Source organism: Malania oleifera, chromosome 6, assembly GCF_029873635.1.
Source record: "Malania oleifera isolate guangnan ecotype guangnan chromosome 6, ASM2987363v1, whole genome shotgun sequence".
Lineage (NCBI taxonomy): Eukaryota > Viridiplantae > Streptophyta > Magnoliopsida > Santalales > Ximeniaceae > Malania > Malania oleifera.
The window spans coordinates 55,603,680-55,622,433 of NC_080422.1; the positions used below are offsets into that span (position 1 = coordinate 55,603,680).

The 18,754-nt window shown below is 36.5% G+C and overlaps 1 protein-coding gene across 13 annotated transcripts in view; it reads right to left on the minus strand.

Moving 5' to 3' along the window:
* Positions 1-18,408, minus strand: part of LOC131157114 (uncharacterized) — a 103,890-nt gene extending 85,482 nt beyond the window's left edge. For 10 of the 13 annotated variants that reach the window (XR_009137224.1, XR_009137226.1, XR_009137228.1 and 7 more), the window contains exons 1-2: positions 17,771-18,389; positions 6,302-6,369 (exon numbers count right to left, since the gene is read on the minus strand). Coding sequence is in view for 4 of the 13 variants with exons in the window: in XM_058111012.1 (XP_057966995.1) it covers positions 6,302-6,369; positions 17,771-18,096 (394 nt within the window). In the remaining 9 variants the exon portion in view is untranslated. Of the gene's footprint in view, positions 1-6,301; positions 6,370-17,770 lie in introns of all 13 variants that reach the window. The other 3 variants (XR_009137220.1, XM_058111010.1, XM_058111009.1) reach the window with 1 other exon arrangement.
* Positions 18,409-18,754: the final 346 nt, after the last annotated feature.

Below are 18,754 nucleotides of genomic sequence, written 5' to 3' on the forward strand. Positions count from 1 at the left end.
CGACTTTCCCTCTCTCTCACACACACAATTGTCCCAAGGGTTTCGAAGATAGCCAGCACAACTTCAACGACAAAAGGTGTTTCCGTAGGTGCGACAGACAAGATGTAGAGATTCCTAGGCTCTCTTTGGAAAAACGAATTTCCTTCTCTCTCTCACAAATCTCCATAGGGTATCTAAGGTATCCATGGTTGCTTCAACATCCTAAGGAGTTGCCATAGCAGCGACAGACCACAAGCCATGATATCTAGGCTCTCTCTCTCACGAAACGACTTTTCCTCCCTCTCTCATGAATCTCCCTAGGGTTTCGAAAGTAACCGGTGTTGGTATTACCATTTTAACATTTTATGTTTCAAATTAAATATATATATATATTTGTTTAATAAATATTTTTTAATAGTTGTCAATTTTATTTTAATTTAGTGAAATTTAATATATTAGTTTTAATGTTTTTAAAATATTAACTACTAATTTAACTCGTATTTATGATACTGGAAGTTATACTTAATTTTACCCATATAAATTGTGATCCAGCTTCATTCAACATACGTTTTTTTATTCTTTGAAATAATTTTATCTTCATTTTTTTTTATTTTTGAGGTTTATATTTTGTTAGGTAACTAAATGACACTACATCTCCTATAGCGCCGATGTTTGTGAGTGCACACAACCCAAGCCAGCTGAGTAATCCAGGAGGTCGTGCATGCAGTGACTATATGCATTGTGAAATGTTCTCCGTAGGCGCAAAATCAGCTTTAAGGACAGTGGCCCTTCTATTATATTTCCAACAGCCGGCACTGCTTTGATGACCCGAGGAGTTGCCACAGCAGCGACAGACCAGAAGTAGTGATTCATTGGAGGAAGATTTTTCTTCTTTTTCAGTTCCTTGGCTCTAGTACTTCCCAGCTGGCACAGCTATAAGCTCATTAGAAGGTAGTGGAAAGCTACTGCGTGCAAGACTGCAAGTTTGTAGCTTTATATTTGCAAAAGCCCTAGCAAGGTCAAAGCTTATTCTTCAAAGGTCATCTTCAGGGCTCAAAGCTGGAAGGTCAGGGATGTCTCAATTTCTCTCTCTCATTCTCTCTCCCCCTCTTTTGTGAAGCAATTTGCATATGCTGCTAAAGCTTACTGCTGTAGGGCTTGTCGAGTTGAACGTTACAGACCAAAGGAAAATCCTTCGATCTGCGCTTGGACAAGGGCAGGAGGGTTTCGTCTTTGATCATGGTTGAGAATAATGTGTTTCAAAGCAGGAGAGTTAGGTTTTCGCGAGAGGCTGCATCCTGGTCCGCTGATGGATTGTCAGTTTTCGGTCAAATGGAAAGGGGCTTTCGATGTACGTGCAAGGGTATCACACAGTATTGGCTGTCTATTAGGTGGATGAAGGTCAAAAAGTTTTGGAGTTAAAGTTGCAGTGGAAAGGTAAGAAATTTTCAGTATTTATTCCTGGCGGTGCAAAGGGCAAGGTGGCAACACTTTGTGAATGATTTTTGCGAGTTGGCTAAGGAATTATGGAAGGATTTTGGAGGTGTAGCTGCAGATGATTCTTCTGTCCCAGATCGTGGAATCAGGTGCAATGGGAAGGTAAAAAGGGAAGGTGAAGGTCGCAGAAGTCAAGATCTATCTGGAAATCAGGTAGGGAGGTCAGAAGAGAAGAGCAATGCTGTAGGTGTGGAGCTACGATGCAGAAGAAGAATTATGGGTTCTCAAAGACAAGTTCCAGCGTTGACCAACTGGAATTTACTGACCAGAATGCAAAGGAAAATAGGATTTTAGGGGAGCTGTGCATCTCTCTGAAGCAGCTAGGGTTGTTTTCGAGGAAGAGATCATGACGAGGAGTGGGCCAAGTGGTTTTTTTCTTGTGTTGGACCTAGCCCAAATAATTAAAAAAGGAAGTACGTCTCTCTCGTCTAAACTGGGCCAATTATTTGAGCAAGCCCAATGTTTAGGTAAGTCTGATGTGGGCAGTCATATGGAGTTTAAGGGAGGACCACATCTTTTGGTGTCGCGACGTCCCGGCACGCGGGTGCCCCGGGATGGCGAAACAAAAATGGATTTTAAATTTTTCAGGAAAAATAAGAATATCAGAGTCGCCACTAACCTTTAAGTGTGGTTAGAACACTTAATTACTACCCCGTTAAGGGTAGAATGGGTCTACGTTACCAGAGCTTGGGTCGGGAGTTCAGTAACGCAAGGGGAAGGTACAAGCACCCCCTATGCGCCCATTCTTACAAACGGTACCTAATTAATTTGGAATTATCCCTAAGTTAATCTAAAAAGTCTTTAGAATTACTCCCTATTAGTGTATTTACCAATACACATGCAAAAATGAATAAATAAATAAATAAATAATACAAAAATATACGCAATATATAAATATATACATATTCCCTCAAAACTAAAGGTACACGAAGCCCGAAAGCTCATACCCTCTCATTAAAATCATAGGGACATATACACACAAAAATAAATAATACTATAAAATAATATTATAATAAAATAAACTAAAGTATTAAAATAGGACACATGTTACGTTATCCCCCTGATACACACCATAATATAGAATGAAATCACATAGCAATGATACGTATGTATATACAAACATATCCAATAAGGGTAATAATAATAATACTTTTATTGGATAATACTAATAGTGATAACAATATGTACGATAATGATTATAATACTAGTGATATTTCTAATTGATAATGTTAATAGTGATAATAATAAGGATATTAATAATAGTAATAATGATACCACACTTAATATAGTACTTTCCTTAATATGAACACACAATCAATGATATACATAATACATATAGAAATGAAAACACCAAAACTAAGGAAACATTCTTATAATCGAAATATGGAAACCAAGTCAACCTAAAATTAGTAGGTAATTATACCAGGGCAAGAAAATGGCGAAATTATAGAAACAAATCCAAACTATTACTAATACGTAAACAATCAATATGGTAACTCAATACGAAATTATAGTAATAAGTCAAATCGAAAATCAACATACCATCCTGAATATTTAATATGTTAGATATAATAATGAAACATGATAATAACTTTACACATGATATGATGATAAAAAAAAACTCACTAATTAATACTAAATATACACAATAACAAGACCATAATACTCGTAATAATGATAATAAACATATAATATTAACTTAAATACTAAAAGTACCATATAAACTAATACTACTACTAAACACCATGATAATAAACTAATAATTATAAACTAAAATATAAATACCACAATATATATAAGGTGAACCTAAGAATGATACAAACATGATAATTAACATTATAAACAAAATAAATAATGTTAGCACAAATATAAAACATGTTTGATATAAACAAAATAAAAGCAAGATCAACCGGTGTAATATAATGGATTAAATACACAAGAAAAAATTAAACGACATAAAAACACACAAACTGAAACTCAAATATGGACAGGGAAAATTTTAAAAGGCATAAAAAAAAAACAAAAAAATAATAATAATAACAAGAATGCATGAGTGGCTGTGTGGTGTGTGTGTGTTTGTGTGTCGTGTGTGTAGTGTGTACCTACTGCGAGATGCTCGCTGGAGGGCAGGGAAGCTTAGCGTGGAGGGGAAGACGTGACTGTGGCCGGTGTTCTGGAATTGATGGTGGAGGGCGCCACTCAGATAGCAGCTAACAGGCTGGGTGGTCTCGGGCTCGGGTGGATCTTGCTGGGGGCCTCTCAGGTTGCCCCTGTTGCAGAGGAGGCGTCCGGCTGCGAGGGTTATGGTGGACTGCTGGAGATGAACGGAGGAACTGCAGAGGGATGACCGTGGAGTTGAACTGCTGTAGCTGCTGGTGTTTGGGCTTTGGCAGCAGGTTGTGCAGGAACAGAAGGCTGACGGAGGTTGCTGTGCTGGCCGTGGAGCTTGGCTGCGGCTGTGGTGCCTGGTCGGAGTTGTAGAGGAGGTGCGGTTGCAGGGGAGGTTGGGAGGTTCGACAGGTGTGAAGATGGAGGTTGGGTGAGGATGGCGGCTGTCTGGTGCACGGGAAGAAGAAGAAGAAGAAGAGGAAGAAGAAGAACAGGAATTTTTATTTTTTTTTTTTTCCTTTGCTTGTGCTGGGCCTCCCCCCCCCCCCCCCCGGCGGGCCCCAACTCCACTGTTAACATGCCTTTTTAAAGGCTTCCAAAACCCTAAACCTACTAATAATAATAATAATAATTAGGAAATAAAGTAATAATGCTAATATTAAAAGCAATAATTAATAATAATAATAATAATAACAATAGCAAAATAATAGAAATAATAATAAATTAATAATAACAATATATAAAAATAAAAATAATAATAATAGCAAAATAATAATAATAATAGTAATAGTATATCAAAAATAATAATAATAATAATAATAATACTAGTATTAAATAATGAATAATAATAGAAATAATTATAGTAAAGTAATAATAAAATAAAAATAATAAAAATACTAGCAATAATAATAAAAATGAAAAATAACAATAATAATGATAATAAAAATACTTAAATAATAGTGATAATAAAATAATAATAATAATAAAAATAAGGTAATAATAATAATAATGAAAATAATAAGAGACCCCTTGTTCTATCTGGCTAAGGCAAAAATAGGGTGTCTACATTTGGGTTCCACACTGAAGGAACAAGGTGATTCAGGTACTTCCTTGCTGGACCACAATAATGGGAAGGTCTGCCCAAAATAATGCTGCTAGTATTCAGGAGGCGATTAGTGGGAAGGACTCTATACCTTTTGATAATGAACTTCTTTCACAAGTTCCAGCTCTCCAAAATACAAATTGAAATGATCAAGGTTTGGAACAAAAGCAAAATATTAGCAGGCCGGTTTCCAAACAAGATTGTGATGTTAAAGAAGAGACTAGTGTCAAAGAGGGATTAAAGGTGGGGTGGAAAGGAGTATAAAATTAGAAGCTTTCTTGTGGAGGAATTCTGATGTTTGTTGTCCAAATTCTAACAAATTAGTTTTCGCTCGTCGGAAAGCAGCTCGTATGGGTGTGGAGATGAAAAAGGTGCCTAATGATAAGAGAGAAAAATCTGGTGAGTCAGTGCAAAAGATATTAAGAAGAAATTCTAAAGGAGAATTTAGCATAGTGGAACACTCTCATACAAAGAAGGAGATTGGGGGTAGCAATGGGGCAAGTAAAGGAAAGGAGATAAAGAAATTTTGGGGGGGGAGGGGGGCTTCAGATTCAGAGAGTGATGATATTAGTTAGTTCGACTGTGGCGGGGAGTTGTTACATGAGATTTGAGAACAATATGGTTATGTTTCTGATTCTTGTGATGAACTAGGGAATTTATCTTATGTTCATCCTCCTCCACTCAAAGCTTTGGAGGGAGTATCTATTTTTGAAAATGACGGGCTGGTTAATAATCTACAGCATAGAGATGGAATTTTGCCTACTCCGGTGGAGGAGATTCCTAAGGAGGTAGAAGCTGAAGATCTTTTGGATAAAATGGATTTAGAGTTGACAGAATTTAGAGGAAATGAAGTGCGATTGGATGGTGACAAAACTAAAAAATGAAGGGTCAAAGAGTGTTAGCGAATTTAAAGAGCCCAGTAAATTATGATGGAAGGGTTTGAAAAAGGGTTTCCTTGGTTAATTTTGTCTAATTTTATTTTGTGATCTTGAGTTTTTTGCATTCTTTCTTCTTCCATTTTTCTTTTTGCTTTGATGGTCTTTTGTTGTTATTTGGTGGACGCCTTGTCCTCGCACTTTGTACCTTCTCTTCTTTCTGCCTAATTCTTCTATTATCTTTAAAAATAAATAAATAAATACAAATTTAAAAAATAAAGAAATAAAAAAAATATATTAAAAAAAAAAAAGCCCCTAATAACCAAGCAACCAAAAAGGTACTTCATTTTGTTTTTTCCCTAGACATCAAAAAACAAAGTCACTCAATGAGTATGGTATTTACTTGAGCATTCATTAAAAAATAAAAGAAATTCTGCCAACATGCATTCAAATAAAACAAACTGTTTGAATTCCTATGAATACACTAGATGCTCCTTAAAATAAGAGAAGGAAAACTCAAGTGGAAAAAAAAAAAAAAACAACAACAAATGAAAAGGCAATCTGGATCATCCTAGACAAAGTTTATAACAATTTAAGGAATGAAAAAGGTATGAGTATAATCAGCATTGCACAACACCATCCAGACTTAAAATGCAGATATTTAATTAGCATCACCTAACAATATCTAGAATTAAAATGCAGACAAAAAGGAGGGTCTCTACATATAAGTAACACTCACGGTGCACTATAACTTTATCAGGAAGCTTTTTAACAAACTGCTCTGCAGCATATCTCCAATCCGCAGCACTGCACACAGAAAATTAAGCAAGTAACAAGCATGAAGAATTTTTTATTATCAGCATGAAGAAAAATTATAATGAAGTAATCATAATCCAATTGTATCTTTAAAGGGGGGGAGAAAGAATGACATAAATATGCATATATGCTTGAAACAGATAAGTGATACTTGAAATGATAATATCAGACTACAGCATATAATAGAAAACAAAGGCATGGCCACAGTAACAGCATGAAAATATTTCAGATTATCTATAACATAGGGTATGTCCATGGTACCTGTTAAAGCTTGATATACATTGTTAGCCCACAAGCTAATAGCTTAAGCTTTTAGGTAAAGTAGTAATCTCAGAGCTGGTTACCAGGAGGTCCTGGGTTCTAGTCTTCTTGCTGCATTTATCGTGTGGTGTTTAAAAAAATTAGTGTGTTCCCTATCATGGGTGTTACTTATCATGTGTTTATTTATCTCTCCACGTGCTGTCGGGCTGCACGGGCAGGGGAGTGTTAAAGCGCCCACAACCTAATAGCTTAAGATTTTAGATAAAGTGGTAATCTAACAGTACTTAAAATATCACCTATAGTAAGATGGAAAGAAGGGAATATTAGAAAAGAATGGACAAAAAATTTGATTCCCAAAAAATAACAGAAGACAAGACATTGGAAAGAGTGGATTAAAAAAACAGAGTCCATAGATTGTATGTATGCGCATGTTTGAGCATTCATTTCGTGAATATCAATATGCACTCAGAAAAAATTCATATAAAGAAAGAAAACAATGGGGCTACAACTTCTAGACAAATAATGGAGAACCCATCAAGACTAGAACTATTTCCAGTAACAAGAGACATTTTTCTGCCCCAAAGGAAAAATGAAAGAGAAAATTACAAGCAATTTTCTAGTATTTACAACACTAGAAAAAGTCAAAAGGTCAAAAATGCTTTTTGGATCCAAACAGTAATACAATATTTTATCTCAAAGCCAACACCAAAAGAAAGCAATGTCTCAAGTTTGTAAGAGGTAGAATTTGAGAACCTGGGCAAATGTCTTAAATTCTATGCATTAAATTGAATAGAGAATGAACTATTTCAAGCTACCGGAGCAATATGCAGAACTAGAATAAAGCTTACTCCTACAGAATTGCTTAAATAAACAGGAACCTATCAATTAAAACAAAAACAACATTAAAAAGCCAACAAACAAAAAGAACTGCATACAGACAGAATGCATATCATAAAAAACAACATTTTTACAATTAACAGTGATGATACTTGTGGACGGTGAGCCCAGACCCATGGTCTTAAATTTCCATGAAATTGTTGAAATTTCCACTTTCCACTACCCTTGAAATTGAAATGGCAGCCAATTTCCATTTTACAAAATTTCCATGAATCACTTCAAACTTTTAGAAATCTCAAATTTTCAGCAAAATTTGAACTATAGAATGAAATTTCCTAGAAATTCAAATTTTAGATTCAAACCCCAAATTGAAGCTTCTCTCTTAATTTGTCTTCTTTTCTAACTGAAATTAAAGAATATTACAAGAATGGTATAAATAGCTTTCAGAATTTTGACCTAGGTATTAGCTATAACATTTCATTTGACCATATGTCTAAATAATCTGTATTAGTATAATAAATAATATTTAACTGATTTAAATTGAAATTGTTTAATATCATTGTTATATATAGGTACTTCACCTTATCAACCACATACCTGTCCTTAATATATTTTATTTATATTATTTTAGTTCTAAATCTTTGCATCATTCTTCAAAATCAAATCAAAACTGACATCCACGTTGCAATTTCCATACTTCTCAATCCTGAAAATTTTAGTCAAAATCGAAATTCAAGGCCTTGCCGTTAGACTCAAACAAGAATCACAGAAACAGCCTCTCCAGTTGTGGAGATAAGGCTGCATACATCATGCCCTCCTCTAACCATGACCTGCACCTACATGCATGCACTCCTTCACGCAATCATATACACATACCTACACTCCCCAGTATATGCATGCATCAACACTATGGCAAGTGGGCCTATTTGATGGAAATCCATGTTGTAGTAAATTGTTGCATTATCTACTACTTAGGTAGAATATGACAGTGGCAAAAGCAGCAAAGGAGGCTACGTGGCTGAGGGGGTTAGTAACTGAACTTGTCCAGGGCAACACGTCATTCATTTACATTATGACAGTCAAGAGTGTCATCCACTTAGCAATGGATCACAAACATAGTTACTAGAAAACATTGACACCCTAGCGCACCATGTACTGGTAAAGAATGTTCCAAAATGTGGTACATTTTCATTCTCAAACGCTAAATCTATCAATCCAAAGTTTTTAATTCAATGTTTCTCACATAAAATAACCTTTTATGAGTTCAAAGTGGGGAATTATCACTTATTAAGTCTACCTCTATTATTATTAATCTATTCCACAATGGAAAATCTCTTCTGCATTTAGAAACAACACAATGTTCTCTCCAAAATATACAAGTTCTATTACACTTTTTTCGCCAATATATCAATTTAAGTCCCCTAACATTCCACATTTTAGAGCATGTATGTACTACGATCCCTTTTAGTTCCATGTACCAAACGCTCCACATTATAGGTAAGATTGACAATGATTATCATGCTAGGACAAAGTACATTTGCAGTATATATGCTAGTACTGTATTTTGTTTTGTCTGGGACAACCAAAAAAATTATAAAAAAAAATCAAACAAAAAACAAAAAAAAAATCGAAAGAAAAAAGGAAAAGTTAAAAAAAAAAAACACGCGCGCGCGCACAAACACAAAAAAGGAGACGACCAGAGAGAAGAGACCAAGACCCCACTCCTTGTTCGGCCCCCTCCCCGCCAACTCTCCCCAGTCCCCTTCTCTCTAGCCCTCCAATTCCAGAAGCCATACCCCCACCATCCTCCCTCTCTCTCACAGCCCAGGAATGAGAGCCCTAGCACTGCCCCATCGCAACTCTCCCTCTCTATGTCACACATGCAGTCACACACACAATGGTTTATGCTGAAAAATAGGAGTGAAATGTGTTTAATTTTATATGCAAGGGTGTATGTGCATCAATGCTTGCATACAGAAGTCTAGATGTTTGATGCATATGCATGCATGCATTTAAAATTTTTAGCATGTGTTAGCATGATAAGTGTATGAATTAAGTATGGATGAGTAGGTATATTTATGTTGGTATTGTGTTCATATTCACAAGGTCTTAAATTTCAATTGCAACTAAAATTTTGAAGCTCCAAAATAACAAAATTTCGATAGGAATTTCAATTTTTTGATTTGAAAAAATTATGAAAATTAGTAGTAAAAAATGGAATTCTTTTATGAAACTTTAGAAATGGTTAGACATAATAATGTAAGTTTTAGGACTAATATACTACAAATTAAATACATCTATTTTGTGTAAGAGGTCCAATAGTTGTAATATAATGTGTATTAAACATAATCGTAATATAGCATGTGTATTGAACATATTCAATTAATACAAATGAAATTAATAAATCAACCAAAGATTATTTATTATACAAAAAAGTATATATAATTTAGACATAAATGATTAAATAAAATGGTGTTTAGATTTAGATTTTCATATAATTGAAAAGGCCCTTGTAGTAAAAAGATAAATTAATAGAGAAATTTCAGTTTATGTCTAGATCTCACATTTAAATTCCAAGGAAATTTCATTTTGTAGCTAAAATTTCGACAAGTTTCGCTAAAATTTTGAGATTTCGATAAATTGCAGATGATTTGTTTAAAGTTTGACAGAAATTACTTAAGACGAAAGTCAACTACCACTTCGATTTCGAGGATGATGGAAAATGGAAATTTCAATGGAAGTTTCAACAATTTCGTGGAAATTGAAGACCATGTATGGAATCATGTGGGGGAGAAGTTGTCCAAGAGGGTGGAGGGGTGGGTGGAAGGATGCTTTATTTTCCCCAGTTTTTCATACTACCCTTATTTAGGCATGTCTTGCTAGTATTCCTCTGTATTTCTTGTTTATTTTCAGAAGTCAAGTGGGGGTAGCTAGAAAGATTGAGAAAACCACGAGAGATTTCCTTTGGTCTAGGTTGAGGAGAGACAAGATCATCTAGTTTGATGTAAAGTTAGAAATGTGGGAGAGAAGAAGAGAAGGAGAGGAGATGATGAGAAGAAGAGAAAAAGAAATTAAAATTATGTCCTACTATATATTGTTGTTAGAGGTTCTTTATGTCTTTTAGTATTATTATTAAGTTTGTTAGTATGCTAATTAGAGAGATTTAGTAAGGGTATTATTGTCATTAGAATGTATTTGATTTGCATTATAAAGAGAGGGAGAGACTTATCTTCAAGTTAGGTAATTCATTTTAATCAAAATCTCAACATGGTACCAGAATGTGATCCAACCTAAACCCTATCATACTCAGTCGTCACCAGAAAACACCATCCGTCGCTGCCCTTCTCAGATCCACCTCCATCCTTTATTCTTTCAAAAAACCAGCCATATAGGCAAAGACAGAACCCTCTAAAGCCTACCCCAACAAAACCCCATCGCTGACAACAGCCTCACACACTGCCACGTGCTGCCCGACTGCCGGCAGTGCCAACCCCACATGCCCGCACCTGAGAGTTTTTGGCCACCTTTTTATTTTCTTTTTTTTTTCCTCTGCAATGTTCTAATTCCTTCTCTACACCATATTATCAAGTGTTTTTCGCTCAAAGATCCAACCTTTTTTGACCATGCACTCATGGTAATCCGTTAGTTTTTGTTCAGTGTTTGTGAAGGCTTCTTAGTGAGTTTCTTAGAGCAGTGGCAGTGTTCGTAAGTTGAGTTGTGAGGCTGTGGCAGTGTTATATCAGTTGGAAAGTCATTTACCTCATCCGTGGTAGTGTTGGTGCTTCACATCGCTTGTGATTCTCCCGATTAGTTTTCATTGTTCTTCTTGCTTGACATTGGTGTGGCTGCCAGCTTGTGAGTGATGGGAGGGAGCCTATGAATCCCACAAACATGTTTCCTTCGTCGCTGCCACAAATAACAACTTAAAAGTTGGATGGAAAGAATTATGCTCAATAGTCTAAAGCTGTTCAAGGTTTATTTAGCAGGATTAGGAAAATTTGACCACTTGCTCCAATATGATCCTTCATATGAGAAGAGAAAATAAGAGTGGATTCAAGAAGATGCCTTGATTCTTACTCTCTTGTGGAATTCAATGGAGCCACAGATTGCACGGATGCGCACGCATCTATATACGTGCAAAGAGAGTTGGGATTATGCCAAGCTTCTATACGCTAGTAACATTACACGTATGTATGATTTATCCCAGGAGTACTTTCAGTTACAACAAGGAGATAGGAGCATTGCAGATTATTTTAGAGAGATGAAACATATTCATAAGGAGCTTAACGTCGTGCAACCTACAACTGCTAGCGTTCGTGAGATGCAGAAGCAGAGGGAGCAGATGACAATTCTTCGGGTTCTAGAGGGCTTGAGACTCAAGTTTGAGGCAAACCGGTCCCAAATACTTAGTAGTGCAGAGTTGTCATCATTTTTTTCAATGTTTATTCTCGTTTCCTTCATGCCACCTTTAGCACACATTCTACTGCTTTTGCATCTGGCTCTGAGAGTACAGCCTTTGCAACACAGGGTGATTCTAGTTCTCTATCAAACAACAACAGAAGTTATCGAGGCGGTTCGAATGGTCGTGGTGGTGGAGATGGAAGAGGTAAAGGCACTCCTCGCAAGTGCACTCATTGTAGTCGAGGTAATCATACTACTGAACAGTGTTGGAATCTCCACGGTAGACCTTCACATGTTTCCAATGCAAGCACCACCGACTTCACACCTTTGGGAGCAGCCAATGCAACCACCACCAACTGCACACCTTTGGGGCCAAGTAGGGGGCAATGTACTGTATCCACGTCAAAGGAAAAATATTCCAAGTTCCAACAGTATCAAGCATCACAACAAGCTTCTCTTCCCATTGCATCTCCTGCCCAAACAGGTAATCCCACAATATGCCTGTCATTTAGTGCTACTCGTCCTAATCCCTGGGTCATACTCCTCCACCACTGATCATATCACAAGTATACCTAATTTTTTCTATACTCTTTAGTATCCTACAAATTTACCTTGTGTTACTCTTGCTAATGGATCCACAACTACCGTTAAGGGAATTGGGACTATAAATATTCTTCTATTTTTCTTCCTTTGGTTTTGTATATTCCCAAGTTTCCTTTCAATCTTATGTCCGTTAGCAAGATTACTAAAATCATGAATTGTTCAGTAACATTCTTCCATAATTCTGTGATTATTCAGGATTTGAAGACAATGAAGATGATTTGCAGAGGGCGTGAAGCTGGTGAACTTTGTCACTTTGAGCCGCTATCTCCTTCTAGTGCCTGCACTGCTGCTGCCACACGTCTCCAAATTCATTGTCGCTTTGGTCATCCTTCACTAGAAAAGATGAAACGTCTTGTTCTTGATTTGAGTTTTGTGTCTAGTCTTGATTGCGAGTCTTGTGAGTTGGGAAAGCACCATCATGTCCCTTTCACTTCCCAATTCAATAAATGGGCTGCAAGCCCTTTCATGTTAGTCCATTATGATGTTTGGGGTACCAGTAGAGAGTTATGTCCAAGTTAGGTTTTCGGCACTTCTGTAACCTTTGTGGATGATTATTCAAGAATGACTTGGTTATATTCAATAAAAGATCGTTCCGAGTTATTTCATATATTTTGTGCCTTTTGTTATGAAATAAAGACACAATTTGGTTTGCCAATCCGAATACTTCAAAGGGATAATGTTAAAGAGTATTTCAATTCACAATTCACTACTTATATGACTCAATTTGGTATTGTCCATCAATCATCTTATGCCCACACTCAACAAAATGAGATTTTAGAGAGGAAAAATAAACATATACTTGAAATCTCTCACACCTTACTTTATCAAATGCATGTGCCTAAAGTGTTTTGGAGTAATTTTGTACTTACTGCTTGCAATCTTATCAACAGGATGTCATCCTCTATTCTTAGTGATAAAATTCCCTACTCCGTTCTCTTTCCTAATTCACCTTTATTCTCTCTCCCTCCTCGTATATTTGGGTGTGTGCCCTTTGTTCATCAACTAACACCTGGGGTGGATAAGTTGGATCCTCATGCTATAAAATGTGTCTTTTTGGACTACACATATGCTCAAAAAGGATATCATTGTTATAGTATGTGTTGCATCGCTTCTTTGTTTCAACAAATGTTACCTTCTTTGAGTCTACACCTTAGTACACCCAATTCGTGAGTGCTTCTGAGCTCAATGAATCTCTTCCTCTACCTAATCTTCTAGATTCTAGTTTGTTGTTCTTGCCCAATCAACCATCTGAGTCTCATATAGTTCAAGTCCTTCTCATCACCTCGATCATCCTAATTTGTGGGCGTATTCACAATGGCTGCTCCAAGGAAAAGAGTCCCCTCTAACTTCTACTACCACACCTTTGGTTTCCTTGTCTAATGATCATAGTTCCCCTAATGTTGGTCCTCCCTCTGGTGTTCAGAAAGGTAAACGCACATGTACCCAACATCCCATTTCCAACTATATTTGCTATGACTTCTTATCACCCTCCTATTTTTATTTTGTTATTGCTCTATCATCTACTACCCTTCCTAAATCTATTTAAGAAGCCTTAGCTCACTCTGGGTGAAAGAATGCTATGGTTGAAGAGATGAATTCTTTACACGACAATGGCACTTAGGACTTTGTATCTCTTCCTCCTAACAAGTTTATGGTTGGTTGTCATTAGGTATACACTGGGAAAGTCAACTCTGATGGTTTTGTGGCTCATTTGAAAGTCTGTCTTGCTGCTAAGGGGTATGCTTAGGTGTATGGTTTGGATAATTCTAACACTTTTTCTCCGGTTGTCAAACTTACATCAATACATCTATTCATCTCCTTGGCTACCACTTGTCACTGGCCTTTGCATCAATTAGATGTGAAGAATGCCTTCTTGCTTGATGATCTAGAGGAGGAAGTCTATATGGAGCAACCACCTAGGTTTGTTGCTCAGGGGGAGTTAGACTTAGTGTCTCGGCTCAAGAAGGCGCTACATGGTTTAAAACAATCTCCCAGAGCACGGTTTGGTCGTTTCACTGCTGTAGTACTTAAGTTTGGTCTTTGACGATGTGTAGTGGATCATTTTGTGTTTTATCGTCATACTTCATTAGGTAGGATCCTTCTTGTTGTGTATGTAGATGATATTGTTATTACAAGTGATGATAATGAAGGTATTTAGAGTCTTAAACTTTTTCCATAGACTAAGTTTCAAACTAAAGATTTGGGACCGTTGAAATACTTCTTGGGTATAGAACTATCTAGATCTCATATGGGAACTATTTTGTCAAAAAGGAAGTATGTTCTTGATCTATTGGATAAAACTAGATTGTTGGGATCCAAACCAATTGATACATCCATAGATCCTAACAGCAAATTAGTGTTGGATATGGGTGATTCGTTGCCTAATCCTGGACAATACCGAAGACTTGTTGGAAAATTGCATTATCTCACAACCACTAGGCCGGATATATCTTTTGCAACAAGTGTTGTGAGTCAATTTCTAGATTCTCCGAGGACAAGTCTTGGGGACATAATAATTCACATCTTGAGATATCTCAAAGGTGCACCTAGGAGAAGTCTTTTATATCATTATCAGGGTCACACTTATATTCATGGATATACAGATGCAAATTGGGCTAGATCGCCTTCCGACTAAGATCCACAACTAGGTACTATATTTTGGTTGGTGGCAATTTGGTTTCTTGGAAAAGTAAGAAACAAACAGTGATGGCCTGGTCAAGTGCTAAATTAGAATATAGAGTTATGGCTCACACTACTTGTGAACTTATCTGGTTGAAGAACATGTTGGAAGAATTGGGTTTTTCACATTCTCAACCTATGAAGCTGATGTGTGATAATTAAATTGCCCTTCATATTGCCTCCAATCCAATCTTTCCTGAGCAGACGAAACACATTGAAATTGATTCACATTTTGTTCAAGAGAAACTTGAGCAGAAACTCATTACTACCACTTATGTGAAGTCTAATACATAGCTTGCTGATTTGTTTACCAAAGCTTTGGGGGGTGCTCGTGTTAAATTTATTTGTAACAAGCTAGGAGCATATGATATTTATGCTCCAACTTGAAGGGGGGTTTTAGAGGTTATTTATGTAGTTTAGTATTATTATTAAGTTTGTTAGTATGTTAATTAAAGAGAGTTAGTAAGGGTATCATTGTCATTAGAATGTATTTGAATTGTACTAAATATAGAGGAAGAGCCCTATCTTCAAGTTAGGTCATTCATTTTAATCAAAATCTCAACAATTATTAATAAGAATAAAGCCTTAAGGACAAAAATACCAACACAACTTAATTACTAAAATAACATATTCTCTTCCAAAACTCTTCCTTAAACTTAAGGTGCATAAATAACACCTGACTCCAGGCCCCACCTTGTGACAACCATTACGCATGGCAGGCTTAAATAAAGGCTTCATAAAAACATTGCCCAACTGATCCAAAGATTCCAGAGATTTCAAAAGGAAGGCCTCACAACCTTCTTCAACACAGCATCCCTCACAAAATGACGTTCAACTTCTATGAGCTTTGTCCTCTCATGAAACACTAGATAGTTAGCAATATAAATGGCAGCTTGATTATCACAAAACATATCTATTGGTTTCGTTGCCAAGAATTCCATCTCTAACATAAGAGACTTCAGCCACATAAACTCACTCATAGTATGAGTCATAGCTCGATATTCCACCTTAGCACTAGATCTTGCAATAGTAGTTTGTTTCTTGCTATGCCAGGTAACAAGATTACCACCCATAAATATGCAATATCTAATAGTAGACCTTCAATCATCAATGGATCTAACCTAATTTGCATTATAGTATCCCACAATCTCACAATTTCTATTACATTTATATATCAAACCTTTGTCAGTGGAGCCTTAGAGACACCGCAAAATCCTACAAATAGCATCAAAGTGGTTGTTTGGGATTTTCCATAAACTAACTCACCAACCCCAATGCAAAAGACAAGTCAGGTCTAGTGAAATTCAAGTAGATCAACCTGCCAATGAACTACCTATATTAATGTTTGTCTTCAAAGTCTAGTCCAACACCCCTAGACAATTTCACATTGGAATCCATAGAAGTATCAATTGGTTTAGCACCCAACAAACTAGTCTCACTTAGCAAGTCCAACATATATTTCCGTTGGGATAGATTCAACCCTTTCTTACACCATATATACCAAAAAAGTAATGCAAAACACCCATGTCCTTGATTTGAAATCTTGAGTGAAGCCACTGCTTAACATGTGCAATCTCACTCTGGTCGTTGCCAATGGTGATATCATCAACATAAACTATTAGAAGTACCACAACCGTTTCTATTTTGCAAACAAAAATGAATTATTAGAGTAGCACTTGATAAAGCCAAATGCAAAGACTACAACACCAAATTTGTTGAAACCAAGCTTGAGGAGACTACTTAAGAGTTAAGACCATAAATGGCCTTATGCAACTTGCGTACTTCACAATATAAGGGCCAATCAAAATTAACTGCCAAAGTAAGAGATGAAAATTTTAAGGCTTTATCATTAAATGTATGTTTGCTATGTTTTGGTAGTTCAAAATCTATCTCTCACTTGTTCCTAGATTGCTCCTTTTCATAGAGGGCGGGCATTGAAACTTTCTTTTTTTTCTTTTTTTTTTTTTTGACTTATTTAGAGAGAGTTGAGTCTCAAGAGTCCGTGAAGGATTTATTGCTATCAATTGGCCTCGTTCTGGGCTTTTTTGCAGCAGGTGTTCCTTCTTTTTTCATAGTGAGCAGTTCTATTTTGATTCTTTTTCTTTTTTTCGTTCATTTATCTCCTAAGGAGGATTTCTTAGGCTCCTTTTGTACTTCTTATTCTGTTCAGTAAAATCTCTTTCTTTTTCAATAGAAAGAAAAATAGATTTTGTAAACTGTCAGGGAAATACATTCTCTGTGAATTTGACCACATTCAGACTACAGCAAGCAACCTGGATCAATTTCTCCCCAAAAACTGGCTATTTTTATTTCATTAAATTCTGCTGAAAATTTGTCTCTGCAATTTAGAAATGGTAAAATATTATTAAATGCTAATCGAAAATAATAAAGTCGCTTTGATTTAAAGGATTCATATTAACTTGATTCGCAGCTAAGAATACACAAACAGAAAATGCAGTCTATGTTTTTGAAAAATAGTTAAGGGGGAGTGTATGAGGTAACGGCAGAGAGCAACTGCCCCTAGCACTCCTCTTCTGCACATAAACTAACTCCCAAGTGCTTTCAAGATTCAAGAAGTATCCCGAATAGAGAGCGCATGAAACAGTAGTACCTCCCAATGATCCCATTAACCATCACTACAAGATGCTCCGGCACCACCCTCGCCTCAGCCGCGGCCACGTCGAGAACATCCTCGCCGCCACTAACAGTCTCAATCTCCACCTTCTGCCCTTTCGTCGGACGTCCATTGAAGCACCCTCCGCCCATTCTTCTAAGCAAATACATCTTAATTCTGTCCACAGGGAGGGTGTACTCCACTCCAGGTTTCGACAGAAACCCTATATTATAGCAGGGCAACTTGCTCGATTTTCGTTTAGGAATTGTGCAGCGTTTCACACCCAAATTGGTGGGTTTAAGCGGAGAATTTAGGCCGATCATGTCATGGAAATGAGAGAGAGAGAGAGAGAGAGACAACTGATTGGAAGGCAAGGCAAGGCTTGCTATGAAAGCAATGCTTTAGATGCAGGGGCGAGGGGATTTGTGCTGGGGAAGGAGACGTGTATGGTTTTCACTTGAAATGGAAGCTTCGGGAGATGGTTATATATACAGAGATAAAGCATATGATTGCAACAGGACTACTCAAATGATTCGGACCATCTCTTCCACACCTCGTTCTCGCGCTTCCACTTTCTGCGCGTACCCGACGCAGGTTTTTCTGTATCCGGAGACTCTCCAATCCTCTATGCGGTCGGTTTTTTTGACAACTTTTTTCTTCTTTACATATTAACTTAATTTTTTTTTAAATTGTCCTAAAAACCCAACAATTATGTTGTAAATAAAAAGAAGAATAAAATCATTAGGTAGGTATACCAAAGTTGTAACATATTATCTAGATAGTCATTCACATAAATATACATATTTTATAACATTTCCCCTTGGATGACTATACACTATGAATATGCCTCGTTAAAACCTTCGATAAGGAAAATTTTATGAGATAAAACCTTAACGAAGGGAAAAAAAAAAAAAGTACAATATTCATACTTCCTCTAAAAAATACAATCATTTCAGAAGTATCCTTAAGTTGTCGCATTCC